The sequence below is a fragment of the Alligator mississippiensis genome, chromosome 1, assembly GCF_030867095.1.
Source record: "Alligator mississippiensis isolate rAllMis1 chromosome 1, rAllMis1, whole genome shotgun sequence".
Lineage (NCBI taxonomy): Eukaryota > Metazoa > Chordata > Crocodylia > Alligatoridae > Alligator > Alligator mississippiensis.
The window spans coordinates 458,722,304-458,747,910 of NC_081824.1; the positions used below are offsets into that span (position 1 = coordinate 458,722,304).

Here is a 25,607-nt window from a genome sequence, read left to right on the forward strand (position 1 = left end):
CCCCTACCTCCTCTCAGGCAAACACAGATAGCAAATTTGCTCTTCATTATCAGCTACTGGTTTCCTGTGGCAGCTGCTTTGCTGATTTCAGGGCTTCTACATCTCACCCTTAACAGTCGCATGGTTATCTAACTGTCCTCAGAGGCAGTGTAGGTAGAGTGCCTAGAAGCACAAAGGAGGAGCAGGCGGAGGGGATTAGGAGGATGCTTGCTACACGGTTTGTAGCAATAGAGCCAAGAATGTCCCACCCTTCCTCCGCACCGCAGCACTCTCTCTCCAGTGTTTCCTACAGAGGAGTGATTCCCAATAGTCTCTTTGACAGCTTGAACACAGATATTCAGTAAAAAGATGTTTTTAGCTAAAACTAGTCAAATTCTGAGTTTTCCTATGAAAAGGATGTTTTAATGAAAAACAAATCTGAAAACCAACAGAACACAAATCATTTTGCAAAAAGCTATTTTCAGTAAAATCTTCAATCCATATGCAAATGTTCTCTGAATAGTCAAAAAGTCTTTTTTTTTTTTGTAATATATATATGGGGAAAAATTCTACCATGCCTAGTGCTTAATATATTGTGCTTCAATAGTACCTTCCATGGGAGAATCTCAAAGAATTATAATATCTATTACTTTGAGTTGACTCCCACAACATGCAAGGTCGTGACTTGAGATGTTACACAAATTTGAGTGAAGTCATAAGGGATGTTATCCAGCTGTGTTATTCTATGATGTTATTTTCTATTATTTTGTCTTCCTCTGTTAGCAGCAGTGTCTCACATACTGTGACAGGTGAGTGTTTACTGGAGGTTGCTCACTAGGTATGGAGGATGCCATGATCAACTTTGATGCCTACCTGGCTGGGGTCATTTGAGCCCAGTTTTTCTTCCTGCCCAGGCAGGGGGTTGGACTTGAAGATCTACAAGGTCCCTTCCGACCCTACTTCTATGATTCTATGAACATGAAATAAAACCTCTCCCACTAGCAAATGTTGGATTAAGAAAAGCAAAATCTTCCATGAAAATCTTTATAGGGTATTTTGAGATCAGAATATAGCTAATTTGCAAATACCAGTAACAATTCTACATGGAATACTACCTGCCTATGTAAAAGAGCCTGGTATTAAGCTTATAGTCAGCTTCATATGCCAGAGCCCTAGTACCTATATGATAGTAATAATTCCTGACAGTACAACATGCAAAACTATAGGCTAATGACTCCACTTAAATAAACTAAACTGCTGCTGGTGGTCTCAGGATAGATGACAGGGCCTGAATAGGCCTGGACAGCATATACTTCTCTCATATCTAGGTTTGAACTCAGCTTGTCAGAGGTAACCACAGCTTCTTTAAAAAGTAAAGTTTCTTCTATTACACACAAATGGTCATGTACACTGAAGTTAAGTTCTGTCCTTCTCCCTGAACACATTCCACATGTAGCTGTGTGCACCTTTTTCTAAAGAAAATGCATATGGTATTGCACACAGAGGACAGAGCAAAGAGGGAGAACATCTGTTTCAGGAGACCACTAGGTAATGGAATTAAACATGGCATATAGCAAATTCCTGTCTAGATTCTCCAAGGTATGACTCATTTCCTATGATCCCTGTGGTTGAGACCTATACTGGTAGCGGGGCTTGCACTGCTGCCTTTGATGTGCTTGTCTTTGTGCGGGCCAACCGGGGGCGAGCCGGGGCCCGTCTTTGCGCACGCGGGCTGGAGAAGACCGCGGCGAACTAGAATTGATTATGGACGCGTAGTGGTTGATTAAAAGATTATTTACTTACACCAAAAGATGGTAGTGGTGTAGGCTGGACAGCTTTCCAGGCACAGCTCCGCTTAAATCCTCATTGGAGGACTCCGACAAATTCGGTTCCTTGGCCCCGGAGTTGTTTAGGCTCCACGGGTTCGGCAATTCTTTCCCACGGAGTTGTCGAAGCTCCGTGGGCTCTGTTCAGTTCCAAGGCCCCGGAGTTGTTAAGGCTCAATGGGTTCGAAAATTGGGTATATAGGAAAGGGATACGTCTAGGATTGCGCTCGGCGACAGGGAGAGGCCAAAGGCTATTTAGACCTCTGTTGCCTGCTTAAGAGAGGCACGTTGGGTCCGTAAGGGTCCACATCGCTTAGAGATCTTCACGCAGCGTGAAGTCTCCTCCTCCTGGCGAGTTCTGTCTCTCTCCAGTTTTCCTCTCTCTCCGACTTGGGCGGAAACCACCCAAGCCTTTTGTACAGCTAGCAAGCCAATAGCTAGCCGCCACGTATGCATATATTAGAGTTGTCCAATAATGTGGTACGAACTCCCATACAAATGGCGGGAACTCCTTTGCACCGTGCATCTCTGAGATACAAAAGAAATGCACCATGCAAAGAAGGCTACAAATCTGGCGGGAAATTCCCTGTTGCACCAGAGTTCTGTCCCGCAGCAGAGAACTCCACCGTGCAAGGAAGCTGCAATTTTAGCGGGAACATAATTTAGCGTTGCCAAAGCACACACAAACAAAAACTCACAACTTTGGGTTGTGACAGTCTTGAGCACAGAGGCCTTCAGTTTTTAGTATTGTAATACATTTTAGCAAAGCAGATTGTGCCAGACTGTTAAGGATTATAAAGTTTTTCTTCTTTTCTAATCTTTGCTAGCTAGATGTCTCTCCTAGTCTATGAGAGAGCCCACTAAAAGAAATGGTAGGATGCCATGGGCTTTGTTGCTGAAAAATATGCTGATGATGTTCAGTGATATCTCCTTTTTTCTACAGGCACAACCAAAGCCATCACAAAGATGTCACAAAGTTTACAGTCAGTCCACAAATGGGTAAACAGCACATGCCTCAAACGGAGCCTGAACACAACCTATGTAATTCTGGCTGTAGGGAGAGATTTTCAAAGAACTAGACAGACATACACTTTTATCAGTGTTGTCTTTGTCCCTCTCCTCCAATATATCAAAGAGGTATGAGACCTCAGCACATCACTGCAGCATAACTAGCAAAATACTTTGCTCTGTCTTCCATGCTGTAGGTGAACCCTGACCCTTCCTTACACATGACAACCAATGATGGAGCTGAGGATGGCAACCCAAGTAAAAGACAACAAGAAATTGTTTTTTTAGATATATAGGGAGTAAAAGAAAGACCCAGGGAGGAATAGGACCCCTGCTAAATGAGCAGAAACAATTGGTGATGGACAGAGGGGACAAGGCTGAACTCCTCAACGAGTTCTTTGCCTCAGTGTTCCTAAGCGAGGGGCACGACAAGTCTCTCACTGGGGTTGTAGAGAGGCAGCAGCAAGGCACCAGACTGCCATGCGTAGACCCTGAGATGCTGCAGAGTCACTTGGAAGAACTGGATGCCTTTAAGTCGGCAGGCCCGGATGAGCTCCATCCGAGGGTGCTGAAGGCACTGGCCGACATCATTGCAGAGCCACTGGCGGGAATATTCGAACACTCGTGGCGCATGGGCCAAGTCCCGGAGGACTGGAAAAGGGCCAACGTGGTCCCCATTTTCAAAAAGGGGAGGAAGGAGGACCCGGGCAACTATAGGCCAGTCAGTCTCACCTCCATCCTTGGTAAAGTCTTTGAAAAAATTATCAAGGCTCACACTTGTGAGAGCCCGGCAGGGCAGATTATGCTGAGGGGAAACCAGCACGGGTTTGTGGCAGGCAGATCGTGCCTGACCAACCTAGTCTCTTTCTATGACCAGGTTACGAAATGCCTGAACACAGGAGGAGGGGTGGATGTTGTATACTTAGACTTTAGGAAGGCCTTCGATACGGTATCCCACCCCATACTGGTGAACAAGTTAAGAGGCTGTGACTTGGATGACTACACAATCCGGTGGGTGGCGAATTGGCTGGAGGGTCACACCCAGAGAGTCGTGGTGGATGGGTTGGTTTCAACCTGGAAGGGTGTGGGCAGTGGGGTCCCGCAGGGCTCAGTCCTGGGACCGATACTCTTTAATGTCTTCATCAGTGACTTGGACGAGGGAGTGAAATGTACTCTGTCCAAGTTTGCAGATGACACAAAGCTATGGGGAGAAGTGGACACGCCGGAGGGCAGGGAACAGCTGCAGGCAGACCTGGATAGGCTGGACAAGTGGGCAGAAAACAACAGGATGCAGTTCAACAAGGAGAAATGCAAAGTGCTGCACCTAGGGAGGAAAAATGTCCAGCACACCTACTGCCTAGGGAATGATCTGCTGGGTGGCACGGAGGTGGATAGGGATCTTGGAGTCCTAGTGGACTCCAAGATGAACATGAGTCGGCAGTGTGACGAAGCCATCAGAAAAGCCAATGGTACTTTATCGTGCATCAGCAGATGCATGACGAATAGGTCCAAGGAGGTGATACTTCCCCTCTATCGGGCGCTGGTCAGACCGCAGTTGGAGTACTGCGTGCAATTCTGGGTGCCACACTTCAAGAAGGATGCGGATAACCTGGAGAGGGTCCAGAGAAGGGCAACTCGTATGATCAAGGGCCTGCAGACCAAGCCCTACGAGGAGAGACTAGAGAAACTGGACCTTTTTAGCCTCCGCAAGAGAAGGTTGAGAGGCGACCTTGTGGCTGCCTATAAGTTCATCACGGGGGCACAGAAGGGAATTGGTGAGGTTTTATTCACCAAGGCGCCCCCAGGGGTTACAAGAAATAATGGCAACAAGCTAGCAGAGAGCAGATTTAGATTGGACATTAGGAAGAACTTCTTCACAGTTCAAGTGGCCAAGGTCTGGAACGGGCTCCCAAGGGAGGTGGTGCTCTCCCCTACCCTGGGGGTCTTCAAGAGGAGGTTAGATGAGTATCTAGCTGGGGTCATCTAGACCCAGCACTCTTTCCTGCTTATGCAGGGGGTCGGACTCGATGATCTATTGAGGTCCCTTCCGACCCTAACATCTATGAATCTATGAATCTATGAATGATCCATAGACTCATCACTTTCAGTCTGGATGGCTGGAGCTTACTGTATCTGGGCCTCCAAGTGAAAGCAATGCAGAGGCTCCAGGTCAGAACATAGGAGCCCACCTTCTCACGGGGCTGGATCACTATGAGCACATCGCACACAAACTCTGATATTTTCACTAGCTCCCGGGTCAATTATATCACCCATTCTGACCATCTACATATCACAGCCATGAAGTTCCACCCAGACTTTAGTTAGACCAAAGCATTTCAGTCCTCAGGAAATAAAACTATGTGCTACCAGTACTTGAAAGACCTGTAATGGCATGGAGTTGACTTATTAGCTCAGTCTAGCCAGTCAAATACACCCCATGATGTAGAGGAAAGTGAAAAATCCCCAAGGTCCCTGCCAGTCTGACCTGGGAGAAAATGCCTTCCAAATCTGACAGTCTGAGCTCAAACAGTCTCCAGGGACACTGGATGGAGAGGTTTCAAAGGAAAGAGAGTCTCGGAATCACTCAGAGCACTACTCCACGTATTGATCTCTTCCTATTAAAAAGACACTTTGAGATGTGCCAGTGAACTGGGTTTTAATCCTCTTAATGTGTGCCCTGTTAATGTCAAACCTCTTAATTCAAAATGTTATGTGCCACAGAGAAATCCATGCTAACCAGATCAATACAGTTAACCTTTATCAGACAGATTTGTAATGCTGTCAAAAAAAGAGACCACAGGCTTGTGCAACAAGGCTTACTTCCCATGAAATCATGAAATGAAAACCAAGGAATGAAAAATTAGCTTCTACTTTTCTATGAATAGGGTTTTGAATAAAACATTTCATTTTTTTTACCTAAAATTATAGTCCATTTACTTAGTTTATAGTCCCTTCAATCATCTCTTTTATTCACTTAAATATTATTCATATAAATAAACTACACTGGTAGTTCTCCACTCCCTTAGAGTTTCCCTTTTTTCCATGGTTACAAACTGTGAGTGGTTTGAAGAGCTTCTCAGCCAGGTGTGGGTATGTCTACACAGCATCCCTGTTACTTCTGCTAGGGTTACATACTCCTGAGCCTGCCCACCTACTCCCATTCATATATGCTAATTCAGAAATATGATGATGAAGCTATTTCAAAGATGTCCCCTGGGGCCAGACCAAGGGTCCATTTAGCCCAGCATCCTGTCTCTGACAGTGTCAAGCAGCAGGTGCTTTAGAGAAAAAGTATAAGGAAAAGGGCATATATAGGTTGATCCATCCCCTGTCATATTCTCCCAGTCATCAGCATTAGACTACATCCTTAATTTGTGCTTAATGACCCCTAGTGGACCTATGATTCCTGGATTTCTCTAAACCAGGGGCGGGCATTTATTTTGGGCACAGGACAGCTTACTGAGTTTTGGCAAGCCATTGAGGGCTGCATGATAGGCAGTCAGAGGCAGATAAATATTAACTTTCTAAAATTTTTAGGGGTCCTGCAGGCTGGAGAGAATGGCCTGGTGGGCCGCATCTGGCCCGCAGGCTGCATTTTGTCCACCCCTGCTCTAAACCCTTTTTGAACCCTGTTATACTCTGTGAGAGGGTACTGTTTAATCATATTTGCTTCTCCAGTGCAAAGTTCAAATTTCCACCCTCTCCACCAGTCTCACCTGCCTTATTATAAATATAGAAAAAGGGAGGGTGAATATTATAGAGGATGGTGGAATACCTTCAACCCAGATGGGTTGTTTCACAGGTTTCCTCGTACCCTACACCCTGTCCCTTTCCTCTCAAGGGGCCAATGGCAGATCTCATCATGTGATCCACAGTTACCAATTTGTTCCCCTGCTTTCAATTTTCCAGACCAGTTTCTGATGTCCCTTTGGTCCTTGACAAATTAACTTAAACCAATACTTTAGTCTAACAAAAGGACCACAAAATTTGTCAATTGATCAATTATCAACATCTGTATCTTGTCACCCATAGAGGTCCACAATACACTCTTCCATTAATTAAATTCAACTAAAACGCCAGCCTACTTGTAACGGAGCATCCATTAACCTCACACCTCCACCTGAGAAATCAAGGCAATTCAGTAAGGTTCATTCATCTTCTGCGAGATATTGTCTCCCCATCATACAGTCAATTAATACTCAAAGGTCCATTAATTCATGAATTCATAAAGATAAGCAATATGATCGATCCAAGGGAAATCAATTACTAATCACAGTCTGTTCATTTAGGTATACACATGGAAAGGAACAGGATCCAGTATAAATCAGATAATCAAAAAGTTCTTCAATTTTTGAACTTTGACAGAGAAGCAATTACTCAGATGCTAAAGTCTACCCCTCTGCTCTGGGTTTAAAACTAGCTGGTCCTGGCCACTCTTTAGTTAAAAACAAATCAAGAAAATACCATGGCACCTGGCTCACTAAGCATACCAACATGCTGCTCTGCATGGCCTCTCTGCCTCCAGTCCTCTCAGTACTGCCCAACTGCTCCGGGTTTGTCTCTGTGCTTTTTGCAGTGCAGCTCAGCTTCATGCTTCCCTGAGGCTTTTCTCCACATAGGTTTTTGCAGCCCTTTCCTACTTGGAGCTGCGGGTTCCTCTCTCTGGGGGAACGGAGCACCCAGCATTGCGTTTTCTTTTTCCCAGAAAAAAGAAACCGAGAGTCATGTCATGGGAATACTCACCTATTGGGGGCTTGGCCTCATGGTTTTCCACCAAGTGTTTCTCCTTAATGACCCTGGCTCAGCCTTCTTGCTCAATCCACCCCCTGCTGACACCCAAGGATCCAGCCCAGGAATTCAGCCACATGGGCAAACTCTCTGCAGGTGGAACAGGTAAATGTCATGTTACAGCCTCAATTTATAAAGTCGAGAAGAAATCAAGAAACAGCTGGAGCGCTCTCATCTATGACCTCATCTGAAATGGAACAAGTTTGCAGAGATCCAACCAAGCCTATCCACCTTTAAAGCACTGTACTGATATGAAGAAGGGCAGGGAACCTTAGAGACTAACTGGTTCAGAGGCATATGCTTTCATAAGCAACCACCTACTTTGTCAGATGCTATAAATGAATTTGCATAAAGTAGGGGTTCTAAATAGGTAGGAATTTAAATACAAAGGACAGGAAAGTGGGGGAGGATAGAGGGAGAGAACAATGCTGAGCAGCGGATGTGGGTTGAATAGATCAATCAGGACAAACAAGGCAATTAACCCACTGTGGGACATAGGGGTTATAAAAGCTAGTCCAGGTAATGGTATAAGAATCCTAGTCTGTGCTGAGACCATTCTTAAAGCAATCTAGTATGTGGATGATTTCTTGTTCTGCAATTTCATGTTCAACTTTGTTTTTAAAGTTTTGCTGTTTAAGGTAGATAGAGTTAGGTCTTGATTAATTTTACATGCTTCAGTCTCCCCGCATTTTTACTACCATACCTTTCTCTCAGCAACGCACCATACACCTTCTGCGGATGCCATGACTACAATCACCTCTCTAGAATTCCACACCAGGCATGCAGCAGTGTGGCAATTACTACTGAACCCTCTTGGATAGCACCAAGTACAATACAGTGTCAAACTTCCCAGTCCTGAACAGACTCATTGAGGCAAAGGTCAACTGCAAGTTCATGTAACTCAGTGGTTCCCAACCTTTTTTTGCTGCAACACTAAATTGGCCACCAACAGGACCTCCTGACCCGCTGCCATGGGGGCTGCTGGGAGCAGAGTGCAGTGGTGGCAGCCCGGGAGCGGGGGAGTTGCTATTGCCCGCTTTGTGCGTGGCGGCCAAGTCCCACCCACCCACCCACCTGCCACTCCTGGGCTGTGTGCGTGAGTGTGCATGTGGGCCCTTCATGACTCTACTGAGGACCCCCTGTGACCCTGATTTAGGTCGCACCCCAAGGCTGGGAACCAATGATCTAACTGAAGCTAATATTCTAGATCTGACATAGTCTGGATTCAGACCAGAACACAGAACTGAAACTGGTTTACAGGCATCGAAGGGTGATCTCCATCTGTAAGGAAATGGGAGCAGGCATCCATTCACATCTTCCTCTGCAGCACTTGATACTGTCAGTCATGCATAACAGCTGTCTCTGGTGGCATGAATCCAGGGGAATGCACTAAAATAGTTTGAGTCTTTCCTGCAGAGTTGCATCAATTGGTGATGGGAAACTGTCTCTGCACCACTAGACCCTTCACTCCTGAAGTCCCACCTAGATCAAGTCTCTCTCTGGTCCTATTCTGCATCCAGGATATCAGTACCAGTAGGGACTGAGACTTGAGCCAGGGGTCCAGTCAGGGATGAAAAAATGCAGTGTCTAAGGCAAAGACCAAGACAGGGATTGAGAGCTGAAGGTCCTACTCAGGAGTGGGAAGGAAAGACAGGAACTGAGGACTGGGTAGGTATAGGAATTAGGCAGCTTATGGGCTGGATTCAATCACCATCTGATAGCTTAAGTTGTGGATAGTGGTCAGGTGCCTTACAGTTTGACATAATGGACTCAAGTGCTAACAACATGTGCTCATATTTACCCTTCACTAGATAAAACCGAGGCCCAGTTCTTGCATGAGATCATTTCATGGCTGAAAAACAACTTGCTCAAGCTGAAATGAGGAAGAGAGATGACGCTGGGGGGGGGGGGGGTACTCTGGAGAGCATCTGGGGACAGTGCACTCTCCTTTGATCAAAGGTACATACCTGTAGTTGGCCAATCCATTCTATAGGTTAGGCCATCTCTTGAATGTATTGCTAATACTAAGCTCCCATGTCTGTGACTAATGGCTTTCTATGTCTAATGCTTTCTATCACCTTAGGCTCACTCCATCCCATCCTAACAGGTAATGTCCTGGGCTCATTATCCTTGTGTTTGTCACCTCCCAGCCACATTGCAGCACAGAAATATCCTGGGCACAAAGCCTTCAGTGCTCAGGAAACTCCAGCAAGTACAGAATACTGCAGTGCATCTTCTCAGCCACGCAGGCAACATGAACATATCACATCTGCCCTCTAGAAAATATCAAATCAATGTGAAGGTCAGTCATCCAAGGGATTCAATGATTTGTACCCAGAGTATGTAAAAGAGTATTTAAAGTGGCCTTTTATCCAAAAGCAGGACAGGGACCGTGGCCAACAGTTTTGCTCCTCCTGTCACAATGAAGCGCCTTACAATAAGGGTAAAAATATGTCTGTGCAGGAGACAAAACTTTCTCTGGGGTGAGTGCAAGACTCTGCAATGAATGTTGCGTAGAACTAAGGACCATTACGAATCTCTTCACCTTCTACTCCAAAAACAAGGTTTTTTTCTTTGACCTTACCTTCTCTACCATGACTAGAGGGCAACATGCATAAAAACAGAACACTTGCCAAAACAAGGCACTTGGAGAAAAAACAACATGTGACAGGAGTCACATTGTTTAATGCCCTACTGGAAGGCACGTAGTTGCTGTAATGATAATCATTATTTAAGAACCCAAATGGAACCGGCCATATCGCTGCCTCAGCCCCGCTTGGCACTCCCTCTAGTTACCTCTTGTTGTTGGCTTCAGTTTTATGCTGCTTTTCCTTCCCTTCAAATCTCTATATGACTCTGTCCCTACAAGTACAAACACATGTCACCTTTCCTCACCTTTGTGCCAGCATCAAGATTTTTATGGCATCACAAGGGGAAGCAAACAGACATCTATATCCTTTCTCGTGCCCACCATTTATGCTAATGACAAAGGTGGTAATAGATTGTGCTGTTTGCTTGGTGGTGGGAGAGTGAAGGCAGCCAGAGCTACCTGCACTCTCCAGCTATCTTGGGCAGGTGCTTTGAAGGCTTGAAGGGCCTGATCCTGCACAACCCCAGAATTCCCATGCAGAATTGGGCCCCTCCTGGGGGTCTCTGTAAGCATGGCACCCCAGGCTTTCCCCAGTTATGGAAACACAACAGGGAGATCGCAGGGGTGCATCTCCATAAGTGGGAAATCCTGGGCTTTCCCTACTTAAAGACACACACCCCTAGGAGGCATGAGGAAGCATGGGAGCCAAGGAATTCCCAGCACCCCATGCTGGGACGCATGCTGGACTTTAAAAGAAAACAGATGCCGACATCAAGAGTTGGGAGGAGCTGGCTGCCAACCAACTCCAATGGTGCCACAACCTCAACAAAGTGGCAGCCCATTTTTAAGTCAAGCATTTTGCCTTCAGAGCAGAGAAGAGAGAGCAGAAGAAGGAAAATGAGAGAAATCCCAGAAATTCTAGCTACTCTTTCCTGCAGTAAGACCTGCAGTTTCTTCAGACAGATCTGTGGCTTAAGGCTTGGACTCTTAAGTCACATCAAGACCCATCAGTGAGCTGTGGTAGAAATCATCCTTGAATCGAAGGCTTGCCAACAACACATGTAAATATATTGTACGCTAGCCACATACTATACACCTGCATATACAGGTGCTCAACGACTGTGCAGTAACCAGCATTACTGCACAGTAGCAACTCTGCATGGCTTCATGGTGACACTAACTGTGCAGTAGCTTGTTACTACTGCACGGTAGCATCACGTCGTGGTTCATGCCCCGCGGTGCTACTGTGCAGTAGTAACAAGCTACTGCGCATAAGCATCTCAGGTCGGTGCAGCCAGTGTGAAGCACCTGGTGATGTAGGCTGTAGAAGTAGCTGGCTAGGCAGATGCTTTCTATGCTTCTGTTTTTTCCAGAGGTGCAAAAATAATGAATGTATTTCTCTCTCACACAGATGTCTACACTGTGCGAAGGCATACCACCATGAAAACGTGCCCCACTTCTCTCCATGTGCTGAGTGCTGAAAAGCCTTGTGTGGCTACTAAGTGCATGCGAGTCAGGAGACCTGAGAGTGGTGTTGGGTATGTCTTAGTGATGCAGCAGAAAGCAACTCCATTACATTTGGGTGCCTCATGTAACAAAAGGACACAGGTGGGGAGGGGCAGAAGGAAAACAAAGGGATGTTTCTGGTATTTGAGGCATAAGGATAGCAACATTAATGCTGAAAGGAAGCAGGAGCTATTAGTGTCAGCACATACTTTACAGCAGGGACTCAGTAACTGCTCATTTCTTGTACAGCAGCTTATTAGAACAAAAGGGGGAAGGGAGAAGGGAAATACGTGTACAGAACCAAGGACAGTTTTATCTTGCAACTTGGCCAGCCTGAAGTTTGACTGGTCTCTGCTTTGAACCCCTCTGAGACTGTTGTCTTCGAGCTTCAGAGGGCCTCCCAAATACAAATAAACTAGAGACAGCATTCCTGTTGATGCCTTCAAATTGCTCCCCTGCTGTTGTTACAAGTAATGGGTAAGTTTGTTGTGAGTGAAATGACTCCAGCTGGAATCACAACCTTTTTTCTAAATTGTTTTATCTTTTTCTTTCTTTTAGGGGGCAGTTGCCAGCCCTGGGGGCAAAGTGGGGGTGGGCCATGGCTTCCTTTGGTGAGCGTGCCAGCCACTGCTGTTGCTTTAATAAATCTCAGAGCACCACATCGGAGAGAGAAGAGTGTCTGAAAAACAGAAAGGTATCCCAGTCTTGGGACAGAGGCTCCTGCCCAGGTGTAGGAGCTCAAGGTGTTTCCAAAGGAGCCAGACTTGGAGCTGACAATGTCTCTGTGGCCAAGGTACACATTTGGCCTCAGTCAGAGGTCATCTAGTCCAACCCCCTCCCTGAGGCACAACCATCCCTACCCAAACCATCCCATACAAACCATAAACTAAACTCTACATAAGACAACCCTCAACCCTGACACAACACAGAGCAAACACCCTAACCTGTCACAGCCGGGGAACCACGGCACCCAACGTCCTGCCTCTATGAAACATTGCCGATATATGCTGATAGATATGTCAATCAGAGCTGTCCCTAGGGTACAGTGAATTGGGGTGACTTCCCCGGGCCCTGTGCTTTGGAGGAGCCCCGCAAAGCCAGGTGGAGCAGCCACAGCCCTTTCCATGGGGCCCTTCCTAAGCTGGCAGCTCAGCCCGCGCCACGGAAGAAGCACAGGGGTACCACGGCCCCACACAGAGTTAAGGGGCCCCTGCACAGGCCGACTTGCCCCGGGCCCCGCAACCTGCTAGAGTCGGCTCTGATGTCAATATACCCCAGCAGAGGGCCATGCCCCCTGATGCAGAAGGCAACATCTGTCACAGTCCCTACAGGGTAAAATTCCTTCCTGACCCCAAATACAGGCAGTCCTCTGACTTACAGAATTGGCTCCTGAAAACCATGTCTTAACTCGCAACATTGTAACTTGGAACCAATTTTCCCATAGGAAGCAATGTTACAAATGGGGGATTGGTTCCTGAACTAAGGCCCGATACCCTATTTTCACCAAAAATAACCAAGAAGTTTGTATTCAATCAATTATAGATGCATAATATAGCTACATTGATGTATTTATACTGTAAATAGCAATCATATTGATTTGGAAGGACTTCTTTGAGGTGACTTTGCTGGACTTTTTGAAGGGCTCTCGGCTGGACTTTTTGACGGGTTCATGGCTGGAGTCTTCTCCGGAGTCCGGCTGCAGGGTTTTCTGGAGTCTTGAACGTGTTCGTTGACGTGGCGCCGCGTCAGATCAAGCGTTGTCAAGTGGAAACCAACGTCAGAAAGTTGAAACAGGGTGTCAATTTATAAACCTCGTAAGTGCGAAATGTAACTCAAAACGTTGTAAGTTGAAAGTTGGAACAGCGTCAATTTATAAACCTCGTAAGTGCAAAATGTAACTCAAAACATTGTAAGTTGAAAGTTGGAACGGTGTCAATTTATAAATGCCATAAGTGAGAAACGTAACTGGAAATGTTGTAAGTCAGAAAGTTGAAACAGGGTATCAATTTATAAACCTCGTAAGCACGAAACGTCATAACTCAAAACATTGTAAGTTGAAAGTTGAAATGGTGTCAATTTATAAATGCTGTAAGTGCAAAACGTAACTTGAAATGTTGTAAGTCAGAAAGTTGAAATAGGGTATCAACTTATAAACCTTGTAAGCACAAAATGTGGTAAGTCAAAACATTGTAAGTTGAGGACTGCCTGTACATGGGGTGACAAAGGACTGTCAGGCTCAGTTCAGTGGCAAAGACGCGGCCAGGTTGATCGTCTCCCAGGTCAGCCTGAACACGGTTCGGCCTAACACGGCGCATCACACCAGCGCCTGCGTGGACATAATTGCCACTATGCGGCTACAAAGTTTCCTTGCTTTCCAATTCTCCTTTTCTACGAGGAGCAAAACAATAAAGAAGCGGAGGGGCAAGAACCTCAGCCGCCTTCCTTTTTTTTCCCCACGCGACAACAGTCCATTGCGCCCATTTCACAGGTGGGAAAACAGAGGCGGGGGGGGGGAGTAGAGATTCGACCCCCCACCACACGCCCACCCCCCTCCGGGCCCGGCAGCACGAGGGGGAAGGAGCATAAGCACGGCATAAGGTGACACAAAGATGTTATTTCTCCCCCCCTCCCCGCAGCACCCTGCGCTGAGGGGAAACTGAGGCCCGGGCGGAGGCGCGGGGCGGGGTGGCGGGGAGGGGGGGAGCGGAGCAGGTGCAGGGGGCGGGGAGGCGCCGGGCTGCAGCTGCCGCGGGATCCGCTTCCTGGGTTGGCTTTGGCTTGTCCGGGCCCGATGCGCCGCCCGGCCGCCGCCTGCCGCCGCCTCTCCCGCCGCGATGCCGGGCTGCGGGGTCGCCGGCCGCCTGCTGCCCCTGCTGCTGCGGGGCCGCCCGCCGCCGCTCCTGCGCCCGCCCGCCCGCGGCTGCCGCGGGGATGGCCCCGCCGCGCCGGCCCGCGCCGCCGCCCTCAAGAAGAGGGGCTACGACATCACCCGCAACCCGCATCTCAACAAGGTAGCAGCAGAGCCCAGTGCTGGGGGTGGCAGCAGGGCCGGGAAGAGCCCATGTGGGTGCCCCCACCCCGCGGGATTCATCCCACCAGCGCAAGAGAACCAGGTCCCTTTGGCAGCAGTCGCCCCCAGGACCCTTCCCGGGGGCTGCTTGCAAGATGGAAATGCCACCGGGCTAGTAGTGACAGCTCCCTTTTTTTAAGGGCCTTTGCAGAGCAGGGCTGAGCAAGCAGCGGCACAGGGGCACAGATTTAAATCCCCAGCCCGCGCGGGTGGGTTCTGGCTGTTTGCGTCTAGCCCCTTTTCATCTGGGACCCGTGTGCGGGTGCTTGCCTTGAGGAAGCGCTCAGAGGCCTGGGTGCTTGGGGGTCTGTTCTGCAGCCCCGAGAGGTAAACAACACCCCGTGTCCAAACTCTCTGTGCTTAATTCAAAAAAAAGGAGGGAAGGAAGCATTTGGTATCTTGCTTGATGAAAACCCCACCATGGATAATAAGGATGTTTTGAAAGCTGTGTTTAGAAGTGAAACTGGCTTTTTTTATTTATTTCTTGCCATTAAAAAGGGGAAGTGAGTTTGGGTTGGTTTTGTTTTTAAGCCTCTCTCTGCTGGGTCCATAGTAACCTCTGTTTTATGTCCTAAAAATCACACTTCCTATGGGAAAGATTTTTTTTTTAATTCTCAGTATTGTTCGGACTCCAGGGTAGACTGGCTTCTTGCTGCTCTGGACCAAACTCCCAAGGAGCACAAAAAGCACCCCAAGTAGTATTGTATTTATGAATAGTACAGTTCCTCATCCTCCTTTCTGCCTCTTGAATACAAACTTCAGAGCAACACGTAAATTGGAGGATAATATAAATGTATACAGTCAGACCCCCGGTTACACAGTTTTGAGTTGTACTGATTCACATATACACGCTTTATATAACGTGACCTTGTTTCAACTTATGTGATACCCTGCCTCACATTTACACTGTTTGCGGTAGAGCGGTTGTTAGTTTGGAGTCTGCTTACATAGCGTTAGCATCACTTGTCATCTCCTCCAAAATTGTCCATCATTTTTGGTTACGTTAACCCTGAATATTTGTGAAAACAGCATCAAAGAAAGCCCTTGATGATGTGCCCAAAAGAGCACGTAAGTCTATCACCCTGACCCAGAAAATAGAAATCCTTGATAAATTAAGAGAAGGCGATAGTGCTGCATCGATTGCTCGCCAGTAGTTTAAGTGAATCTACTGTGCATACCATTAAAAAAAGTGAGTGAGCAAAAAATTAGAGACTGTGTGAAAACGACAACCCCTGTGAGTTGAAGAGTGTCATTGGTGACTTGAATTCCTCATTTAGATAAGGTTGAGAAACTCCTTAATCTTTGGATCAATGAAAGGACCAATACACAAGGAGCAGGTGTCGATGGCATGGCAATTAGGGCTAAAGCTTTGTCTCTGTATGAGCACTTAGCCGGGAGTAAAGGTTTTAATAAAGCTATTAATTCCATTATTTTGTGTTTATACATCCTTTTATTGTGAAATAATGTTATCAAATCTTGGTCCCAGGTCCCTATCCCCCTGTTTTCCATTGTCTTAATGCCTCGAGTTACACGGTTTCATCTTACACGGTGTTTTTCAGGAACATATCCCCCGCATAATTGGAGTCCGACTGTATACAGGCTTTGGGAATTTGGGGTTGAAATCTTATGCTGGTATTCTGACAGACTACTCCAGGTTATCGGATATCTTATAAATGTGCCTACTGTCGTCTTGGGTTATGGGTGCCTTTGTTGCTGTTGTCCTCATCGAGTGTTATCCATGTGTTGTCAGTGCTGAAGTCTCAGGAGCTGTGGTGCCAGCAAAATTCGCAGCCAGGAAATCCCAACACCGGTCTTGTCTTAAAGAACAACTGCAGGCTCAGATCAGTGGCAAAGATTCAGCCAGGTTTATTGTCTACCAGCACAGCCTTAACACGGTTTGACCTAACAAGTACATCAGACCAGGAGCTAAGGCATTTTCACCTGTGACAAAGTAGTTGCCACTATACAGGCAAAGTTTTCTTGTTTTCCAATTCTCCTTTTATACAATGAACAAAACAAATGACGTATTACTTTCCACCTGTATGTTGAACATCTCAAACCGTCTTGTACCGGGGGCTTGTTTCACTTCTGACCTGGGTGTTTCAGACTTATCCCAGTACTGGGCTGTCCTGCCTTGTACCACCATGTCTCTGTCCCATCTCTTGCCAAGTAAGCCTGCCAAGGTTTTTTTTAACGTGAGAAGTTCGTGCATCCATCCGGCTTGCTGCTGAGGCCTGGCCAAAGCTTTAGTAAAGCCTTTGTGTCAGCAGCATATATTGATCCAGCAAGACCTGCACCTACAGTGAATAAACTGGACAACAGCTAGGGGTCTGAACACTTGGGAAGTTGATTATAATTATCTCTGGTAACTACCTGTTGCCTTTTGTCTTGAACTTTAGGTTTCAAACTCCTTGGGGCAAGGATTATCTTTGATCTTTTCTTATCTTTTTATACTGCTCAGGTCCTATTGCAGCAGTTTGGACCTTTACGTTCCACTTCATGTACAAATAATGGTGGCTCCCTTGATGCATCAGACTGCTACACCACAGTGCATCATCTGTTGTAGTGTGAGGCTACTGTACTATGCCATCAAACAGTTCAGAACCACCTGTAAGGCTGGGGAGAGAATGAAAATGTATCAGTTATCCATGAAAATCATTGAATTGTTGGAGCTGAAGTGCTTTGGTTCAATTGTTTTTTCTTCACTGTCTTGTCAGCTAGCATTGTCCAAAGATATCTTATCAAGAGAAAGATATCTGGTGTTTCTACTGCCATCACGTATATCATTTATTACTGGAAAATTAGGACCTTCACCTTTGAATAGTGAAGCGGGTCAAAGTGATGCAATAATATATTGCTTTAAATTGGAATGGTTCAGGTAATTACTGCAAGTCATCAATCTCTTATGCTTCTTGAAAACCTGATCCTGCTTCTTATGAAGTCAAGGGCAAGGCTTCCTCTTTGATTCCTTAAGCAGCAAGTCTTTTTGTTTTCCCAAGGGCCTACTTATAGATTTCATAGATTTTAGGGTCAGAAGGGACCTATTAGATCATCAAGTCTGACCTCCTGCCCTGGGCAGGAAAGAGTGCTGGGGTCACATGACCCCAGCCAGGTGTCTGTCCAATTTTCTCTTAAATACCTCCAGGGAAGGGGACAGCACCACCTCCCTTGGAAGCATATTCCATATTTTGGCAACCCTTGCTATAAAGAATTGTTTTCTGATGTCCAATCTAAATTTGCTGTCCTTCAGTTTGTAGCCATTGTTTCTAGTTACCCCGATGGGCACCCTGATAAACATCGTATCCTCTATTTCCTGCTGCCCCCCTCCCCCCCCCCCGATGAGTTTGTAGACAGCCACAAGATCACCTCTCAGCATCCTCTTGTGTTGTCTCATTTTTGTTCTCTTTCTTCCTTGATGGCATTAAAGACCCAACAGAACTAGGATGCAAGCACAGGAAGGAGAGAAACCATGTTTTTGTCACTGGTGAAATGTGTCACGTATCATATTTCATTGGATCCATAAAAATCTCCCCTTCAAGTTTGTGTATAAAGAGGGATGTTTGCTGGGATTCAGGTTGCAAGCTTCTGCCCCAGATAGATGTAGAACGGTGTTTATATGGCCCTTTTTAATGTGGTATCTGAACACCTCACAGTCCTCAATGCAGTCATCCACACAATACCCCAGAGAGGTAGGGATATCTGCTAATTGTAATCAGTAGTTTAGCTTGCATGTCAGCATGGGCTCTCTAAGCTATTTTGGTAGCAGTGCTTGGCAATACGCTAAGCAGCTCAGAACAGGCTTCTGATTCCTTACGGGATGTAACAGAACAATGAGCAATTAATGGTCCTTTTAACAGGAAGGAGCCTGCTGTCCATGATCTTTCTGTGGCAGCCTTTAGAGCTCACTGCTGCCTGACTATTGATGTGTAGAGTATGATGTACAAAACCCATCTGTTTTTCCAAATCTTTCCAAGAAAAGGTGAATGATAAATACACTGAGGACATGGCTTCCTTGCTATGTTTTTCTTCCATTGGCTTTTGCAGACTAAGTGAGACTACCGGATGAATAAATTACAAAAATTTTATTCCTACATATTGGTGAAGAATGGAATTTGGTGATTACACCAGCTCTCTGGGAAGGGTTTGTAATTAATTTGCCTCCATTTCTCTAATCATTGTGATTTATATAACAGGTTGGTGTGTTGTTGTACATCCAGCTTTGCTTGCTGAGACATACTGCAATATCTTCCCGAAAGCACAAAGCAGAGATGGTCCGGTGTGTTGAATGGGAGGATGAGATTCATGAGATCTAGGATTTATTACCAGTTCTCTGACAGGCATGGTGAAAGTTACGTGGAAGGAAACTTTGCAGATTGTTTCCTTCGGGTACTCTAAAAAGATTTTAATGCACAGTTTTTAATGCTTGACCGGAGGAAGAACTTTCAAAGAAAAATTTGGTTACTGCCTAGCTTTTGAAGAGCAGTGTTAGAGGGGTATAACCAAGCTGCTGTGATTTTCAAAATCTTACTTCTTATAGGATCCTGTACACTATTCTTCCTCTTTCTAAATATTACCACTTTTCTCCCTTGTTCAAAGTTACACAAGATGCTTTAACAGTCTTCTCCTGAGGCACTTAACAGCCTAGAGAGGCAAAAAAATGAGGCAGCCACCCTTAATTTGACAGAAAGATCTCACAAATAGATGGAGAGGAAGTGGAAAGAATTAGTTCCTAGATTTTAGGAAGTGCTGTTTAAAGCAGCTGTTCACTGCCAGTACTTGAAATGTTGTAGAAATGAAACATGAAGCAGCGTAAGGCCTAGTGTCTGCCCACAACTGCTAATGCTTTCAAAAGATCAGTCAGCACACAGACCTCCATGTGTGCTGCTATCTAGGGAATCGCATGACAGTTTGGCTGCTCAAGAGATTTAATAAGAAGTTTGACAGTACCCAAATTACCAGAGAGCTCTAGGTTCTAGTGGGATTTTTAAAAGCAGGAAACATGTATATTTCCTGCTTGTTCACAAATGTGCATTAATGTGAATGTTATCACTTTATCTTGCATATAGTCTGGGCATGTGGTGCAAAAGGAGTCTGTTTTCAGAGGTCTTGGGAGAGCAGCCAGATCCACAGGATTTAGGGAAAGCAGGGGTACTGGGAAAGGCATCCTAGACCATGAGAGGGGCAAGAGGAATCCAGAAACTTGGATCTAAAATCAGCACCATAGAAACAGGAATGATGTCCCTCAAGCATATGTGTCCTCAGCCCAATTCTGCTGATGCAGAACAAGGCCTCGTGCTCAGGATACAAACTGGGAGGCTGTGGAAAGGATCTTGCATCCATGCATGACCCCATGGATCTGGAACCACTGCAGTCAGGAATACTTAACTCTTGGCCCTCTATGAACTAATATCGCTCTTAGATTAAGTATACTGCATGTCGCTATGCTGCAGTTCTAGTTTTTAGTCCACTCCAATATTCCTTTTTGTGGGTACTCTCCAAGGTACAGAATTCCTGAGTAACTTGGCGCAGGGCTGGCCTACCTGCAGAGAAGGAAAACTGGTCTGTAGCTCACAGAGTGCTTTGGCTGACTTGAGTAGTATCCATAGTGAAGGACACAGCCACAAGAAATGGCCAGTCTATGCTGACATAGTGGGATGGAAAGGAGTTGGTTGCTCTGGGTTACCTCCTCTGTGATCAGCTGAAGGGCAAGGTGGGGGTACTGGATGCACTGAAAATCTGCACTCCTTTGTGACACACGTGTTGGTGAGTTAGAGGAGTTTGAGGATCTGGGACCCTGTTAAAGAGACTGAGGCACCTTTCCCTGCTAGCTAGAGCTGTCTCCTGATGTGCAGCCCACCCATGGCCAGGGGCTGCATTGTATCTTCTCCCTTGCACTCTCTGGCATTTATGATTGGAACGTAATTGGAAATAGGTCACTTCAAACAAACAATATGATTTCTTATTTGTTAAATCAATGGCTTCATTAATCTATTAATAAATTTTATTTATTACTCCCAGTTCTTCCAGGCTCTGTTGTAAATATTCATGTTGCCCTAACTAGGAATGTAGTTAGCAAGCTAATTGAGCTGAAAGCAAGGGTAAATGCATTAACCAGGCAGGTTTATGTTTAACTACACATCTTTAGAGTCTCAAGAACCCAAATTATTCCTTCCAAGATCAGTTGTAATCTTTTTCTGTGCACCAAACTGCCTTCATTTGTACATAATTCAGTTGGTAGTATGAAAATAACTCACATTTGGCTGAAGCGCCCACTTCTGAGTCAAAGCATTTTGGATCTCTGCCATCACAAATGCTGCAGACATCCAGATATGGAGGTCAGCACTTTTTTTTCCTGGAAGTGGCAAAATATTAGCATTATTTGAGGAACAGGCAAGAACTGCAGATAACTTACACTTTTTATGGAAGCTGCAGTGCAGATACAGTGTGTAGAATTAGGCCTTTTAATATATTTGGCTAATAGTTTATATGTTTTTTGTACTTGCATGTGCTGCCCACTTGTGCATCTCATGGAATGTATCTTGATGATTTATAGAAATGATGACTAGATGGATATTCAGGATTAAGCCCCATCAAGGAACAGGAAATTAACTCCTTTCCTGCTGGTTTATGCTGCCGCATGTTTGGGCTGTTCCATTGGTCTTGGGCGTATCGAGAGCACTGCATGTAGAAATGAGTTTTAAAGTTCTGCATCAACGTCACAGGGAGCAAAGTTAGGAAATTAAGCATGCCAGTACAAAGCAGGTGAGGCAGCATTTACATGGTTTAGTCTTAAAATTAGGATATGAAACTGGTTGCATGTGAGGCAAAATTGGGCATTTGGGTGACTGTATAACATGGTAACAACACCTAGAGCAAGAGCAGGGGTAGACAATTATTTCAGCTGGATGGTCGCTTAACGAGTGAGCTGTCAAGGGCTGCAACAGTAGCCCCGCCTCTTGGCAGGTGCCTTGCCCCCTGGTTGCCATCTTGGGACTGGAAATCCCACCCCCTGGCTTTTGCCACTGGGAGTCCCTCCCCTTACCCCTGGAAGTACTCCTTTGGCAGGGAGGGAGGGTTGCCCTCTTAGGACTGGAAAAAAAACAAATCCTATACTAAAAATCAATCATTTACTATAAAATATTTTAATTTTATTTCAAAAAATATTTTTGTCCTGATTTATGTGTGTTTGCATAGTGTATATAGAGGTGATTGCATAATAACTGAAAAATAAAGTCTTGGGTGTCTTTGGGGGGGGTGTATGGTAGGGTGTCTGTGGGAGACTGTGAGGGGGTGTGGCTGTGTGTGTGCAGGAGGGTGTAGGGTATGTTGGGAGGTGTGGGGGGTGTATATGTGGAGGGGTTGTGGGTGTGCCGGGGTGTGTGGGGGCCCCCCATATGCTCCCCCCATGGTGGGAGCAGTAGCAGAAGTAGCAGTAGGTGGCGATCCCTCAGGGTGCTCATAGCCCATGCAGGCGCTGCTGCCCGGTGGCATGTGGCTCCAGCCAGTTCTGGGAGCTGCACGTGGCAGCAGGGAGTGGAGCCAGGCCGGCCCAGCTCCATTGTGTGGGGCTCCCATGCAGCTTCCAGCACTCATGTGCCACTGGGGGGAAGCCCTGCATGATGGAGCTGGCTGCCTTCCCTGCTCCCTTTCGCCCCATACAGTTGCCAGGACTTCGCTGGAAGTGGTGGGTAGCCCTGCTCCCTGCTTCCCAGCAGTCCCAGGAGCGGCACGTGGTGGCAGGGAGTGGGGCCAGTCCACTGGCTCCCTTGCAGGGGCTTCCCCCCAGTGGTGCATGAGTGCTGGGAGCTGCACTTGCATTGCAGGGAACCCCGTGCGATAGAGGCCGGCCAGCCTGGCTCCACTCCCTGCCTCCACTTGCAGCTCCTGGAACTGGCTGGAGCCGTGCACCGCTGGGCGGCTGCACCTCTGCTGACCACGAGCGCCCTGAGGGCCCACCATTTGCTGCTGCTGCCGTCACTGGCAGTGGGGGCTGTGGGCCTTTGGGTGGGGGGGAGTATGTGGGGGTGTCCCCATGTCCCCCACCCTCCCTCACACCCCACACACCCGAGCTCCACACTCACGCCACCCCCCTGGGCTCAGGCCCTGGGCTTCACGTTCCCATCAACCCCAGCCCCACACTCTGTCCTCCTGCCCTGCTGCAGCTCCCCCTGCCTGCCTGCTACCACCTACATGCTGCCTGGAGCGAGCAGCAGAGAGAGGGGAAGGAGCCACTGGAGGCCAAGGAAGCTGAGCGGGTCCTGTGGCAGCTGCAGTAGTGGCAGTAGTGACCTTGCCCAAAAGCTGTGCATGCTGACTGGGCTGGGGCCCTCCTTCACAGGAGGGTGGGAAGCTAAGTGCACGGGCTGGGTGGGGTACAATTAATTGGCGGATGCCTGCAGCCTGGATGCAATTACCTGTTGGACCAGGTCTGGCCTATAGGCTGTATTTTTCCTGCCGCAACCTAGAGCAATGGATGCCCATTATGTGGATCCATCCATTTTCCTCAATATTTGCCTATCTAACAGTCTTCTTCTGAATGACAAATTTGAGAAAGGGTTACTTCATCACTGTGTCCTTCAGCCTCTAGATCCTGGAAGATAACTTGAACTGGAACAAACAAGGTTTGGAGCAACTGTGCTCTGCAGAACAGTACTTTCTAACCTTTGTTTTATGATGCACAAGAGGTGATACAATCTTCATCCGTGGTGCTGGTTAGTGGAGCATGTGTTATGACAAACCTTTGCTAATATCTGGCATGGAGAGGCATGTTTTAATCTCGTCTGGGCCAGCTTCTTCCTGAGTATAACTCAGTTCAGTAGTTTATACCAAGATGGAATTAGTCCTTGTACTTTTGTGTGTTTCTCTCCTATGTGTGGGACAGCCCAGTCAAATCTCTTGATTTCCTCATTTTTTTTTTTTTTTTTTTTTTGCAATACCCTGCACATATAATGCTGGTAAAGGCAGAACATAACATGTTGGGACTGAGGAGGCTATTCAAGGATAGTCATTTTTGGGAAGCAATTGGCAATAACAATCTCTAAACTGAAGCTTATTATTGTATTATGAACAAGCAGCTTATGTAAAGGTCCGATTAGGCTTGGCTTGCAGGGGCTTTGCTTACAATATGTTCAGTATGCCTCAAAGCCTCAGGATTGCACCAGGCTTGTTGCCGTTCTTGGACTTGGCAGCAATTTATGGTGCTTTTTTCCTTCCATTTCAGGCAGGCTGGAAGACTGCAGACTTTCCCAGCTGTATATCCTTTCATACCATCTATCCCATAGTCCCCCGCAGGTTGGATCTCTCAAATATTCTCTATCGTTGAAAATTACCCACAAGTAGTGGGGACACAATGGCTTCTATTTTGAGTATGGGGTTGTAATAGAAGACTCAATAATCCTGTTACTGTCAAGGAGCGTAAGAGTAGGATAAGGGTGCCGTTAAGGTGGACTGCCTGGAGGCTGGAAGGGGCAGTCCCGGTGGCTTTATAAACCCAGTTCCAGGGAAGAACAGTCAGGCCTTGGTAGTGCTGGAGAAAGGTGCTCCCTGTGCAGAGCTGTAGATGAAGCACTGGAGACTAGTAACTGTGAGCAGTGAAAAAGAGACACCTAAGGTTGTCCTGAACTGAACTGAGGTGCCATTTAATTATCAAATTGAAGGCATGGCAGATGTAGGTCTCCAGGGAGTTGCTGTATTTCCAGCATATCTGTTCAAGCTATAAAGGGTATGCCTAGTTCTATCCCAGCAAGGCCTACTTTAATAAATGCTATTAGCAGGGTGTTTACAGGTTTCCCTTGCCAATCACGGTTTTTCCAACCATGGTTTTGAGTATCCACGCTTAATATTCTATATACTGTTTTGGCTACCATGGTATACAGTTTTGAGTAACCACGGTTTTCCGTGGCCATGCATCAGCCCGCCACCTGCCATTTTCCCCATAAGCCTTTTGTCTTTCCAACCACGGTTTTTGCCAACCACAGGAACTTTCAGGAACCTAACCCCAGCGGTTGGCGAGGGAAACCTGTATGTGATTTGTATATGCAGTGACCAGTTGTTATATTAATCCATGCTCCAGGAAGGCCCACAGCAGCCAGGAAACATTTTGGTCACTGGGATGTCAGGACGACAGCCAAGTGAGGACTGACTGGCAGGGGACAGCAGACAACTGCAGCATACCCTGGGCCTGCTACAGGGCTCACAGTGCACATAGTGCTGATGCTCTTGCTTCTGTGTTGGGTTGGGAGTTGGCTGTTTGCAAAGCTGCCTCTTCCACTATGATCCATCACAGTGATTAAAATTCTCTCTATTTCTGATCCTACTGCAGGTTTTTGACAGTTACAGGATACAGTCCTTCAGCCTCTGCCTCATACCACTGGTTAATGTGCTAGGAGAGACAGGGTTATTACCCTGCTCTTACCCGCCTTCACTTCACCTGCAGGGTAGGTTAGGACAGCTGATGATGTTAGGCCCACCACCCTGGGCACCAGGACTGTAAGTTTTTCCTGTACAAGTGAATGTGAGTAAAATTGTATCTTATTAGCTCCTCCTTCCTGGCATATTTGTGCAGGGTCTTTTTCAATCTAGTCTGAAGATGTTTTTTAAATTCTTGTGGACTTGCTGTCTACTCTCTAGCCATGGATGCTGTGATGTTGAAAGAAGCTGGGCTATGTTTCCTGACAGAGAGAGACTGTGTTTGATGTTTTAAGTTTCCCATGAACCAAACACTCCATGACATTGGGGAAATGATATCTGTGTCCAGGCCTGTGTTTGTTCTGGGGTTCTCCAGAGGCTTGCAAGTACAAATCTCAGTGCTGTGGACATAAAAAGACAGCATCTTTTGTGC

General features: G+C 46.5%; 1 protein-coding gene across 1 annotated transcript in view; it reads left to right on the forward strand.

Annotated features, from left to right (window-relative positions):
• The first annotated feature begins 14,516 nt into the window (after positions 1-14,516).
• The window catches only part of ME3 (malic enzyme 3), a 176,920-nt gene continuing 165,829 nt past the window's right edge, over positions 14,517-25,607 (forward strand). Inside the window, exon 1 of the mRNA XM_006258999.4 lies at positions 14,517-14,708. Within this exon, the coding sequence (XP_006259061.4) occupies positions 14,532-14,708 (177 nt within the window). The 5' untranslated portion in view covers positions 14,517-14,531. The remainder of the gene's footprint in view (positions 14,709-25,607) is intronic.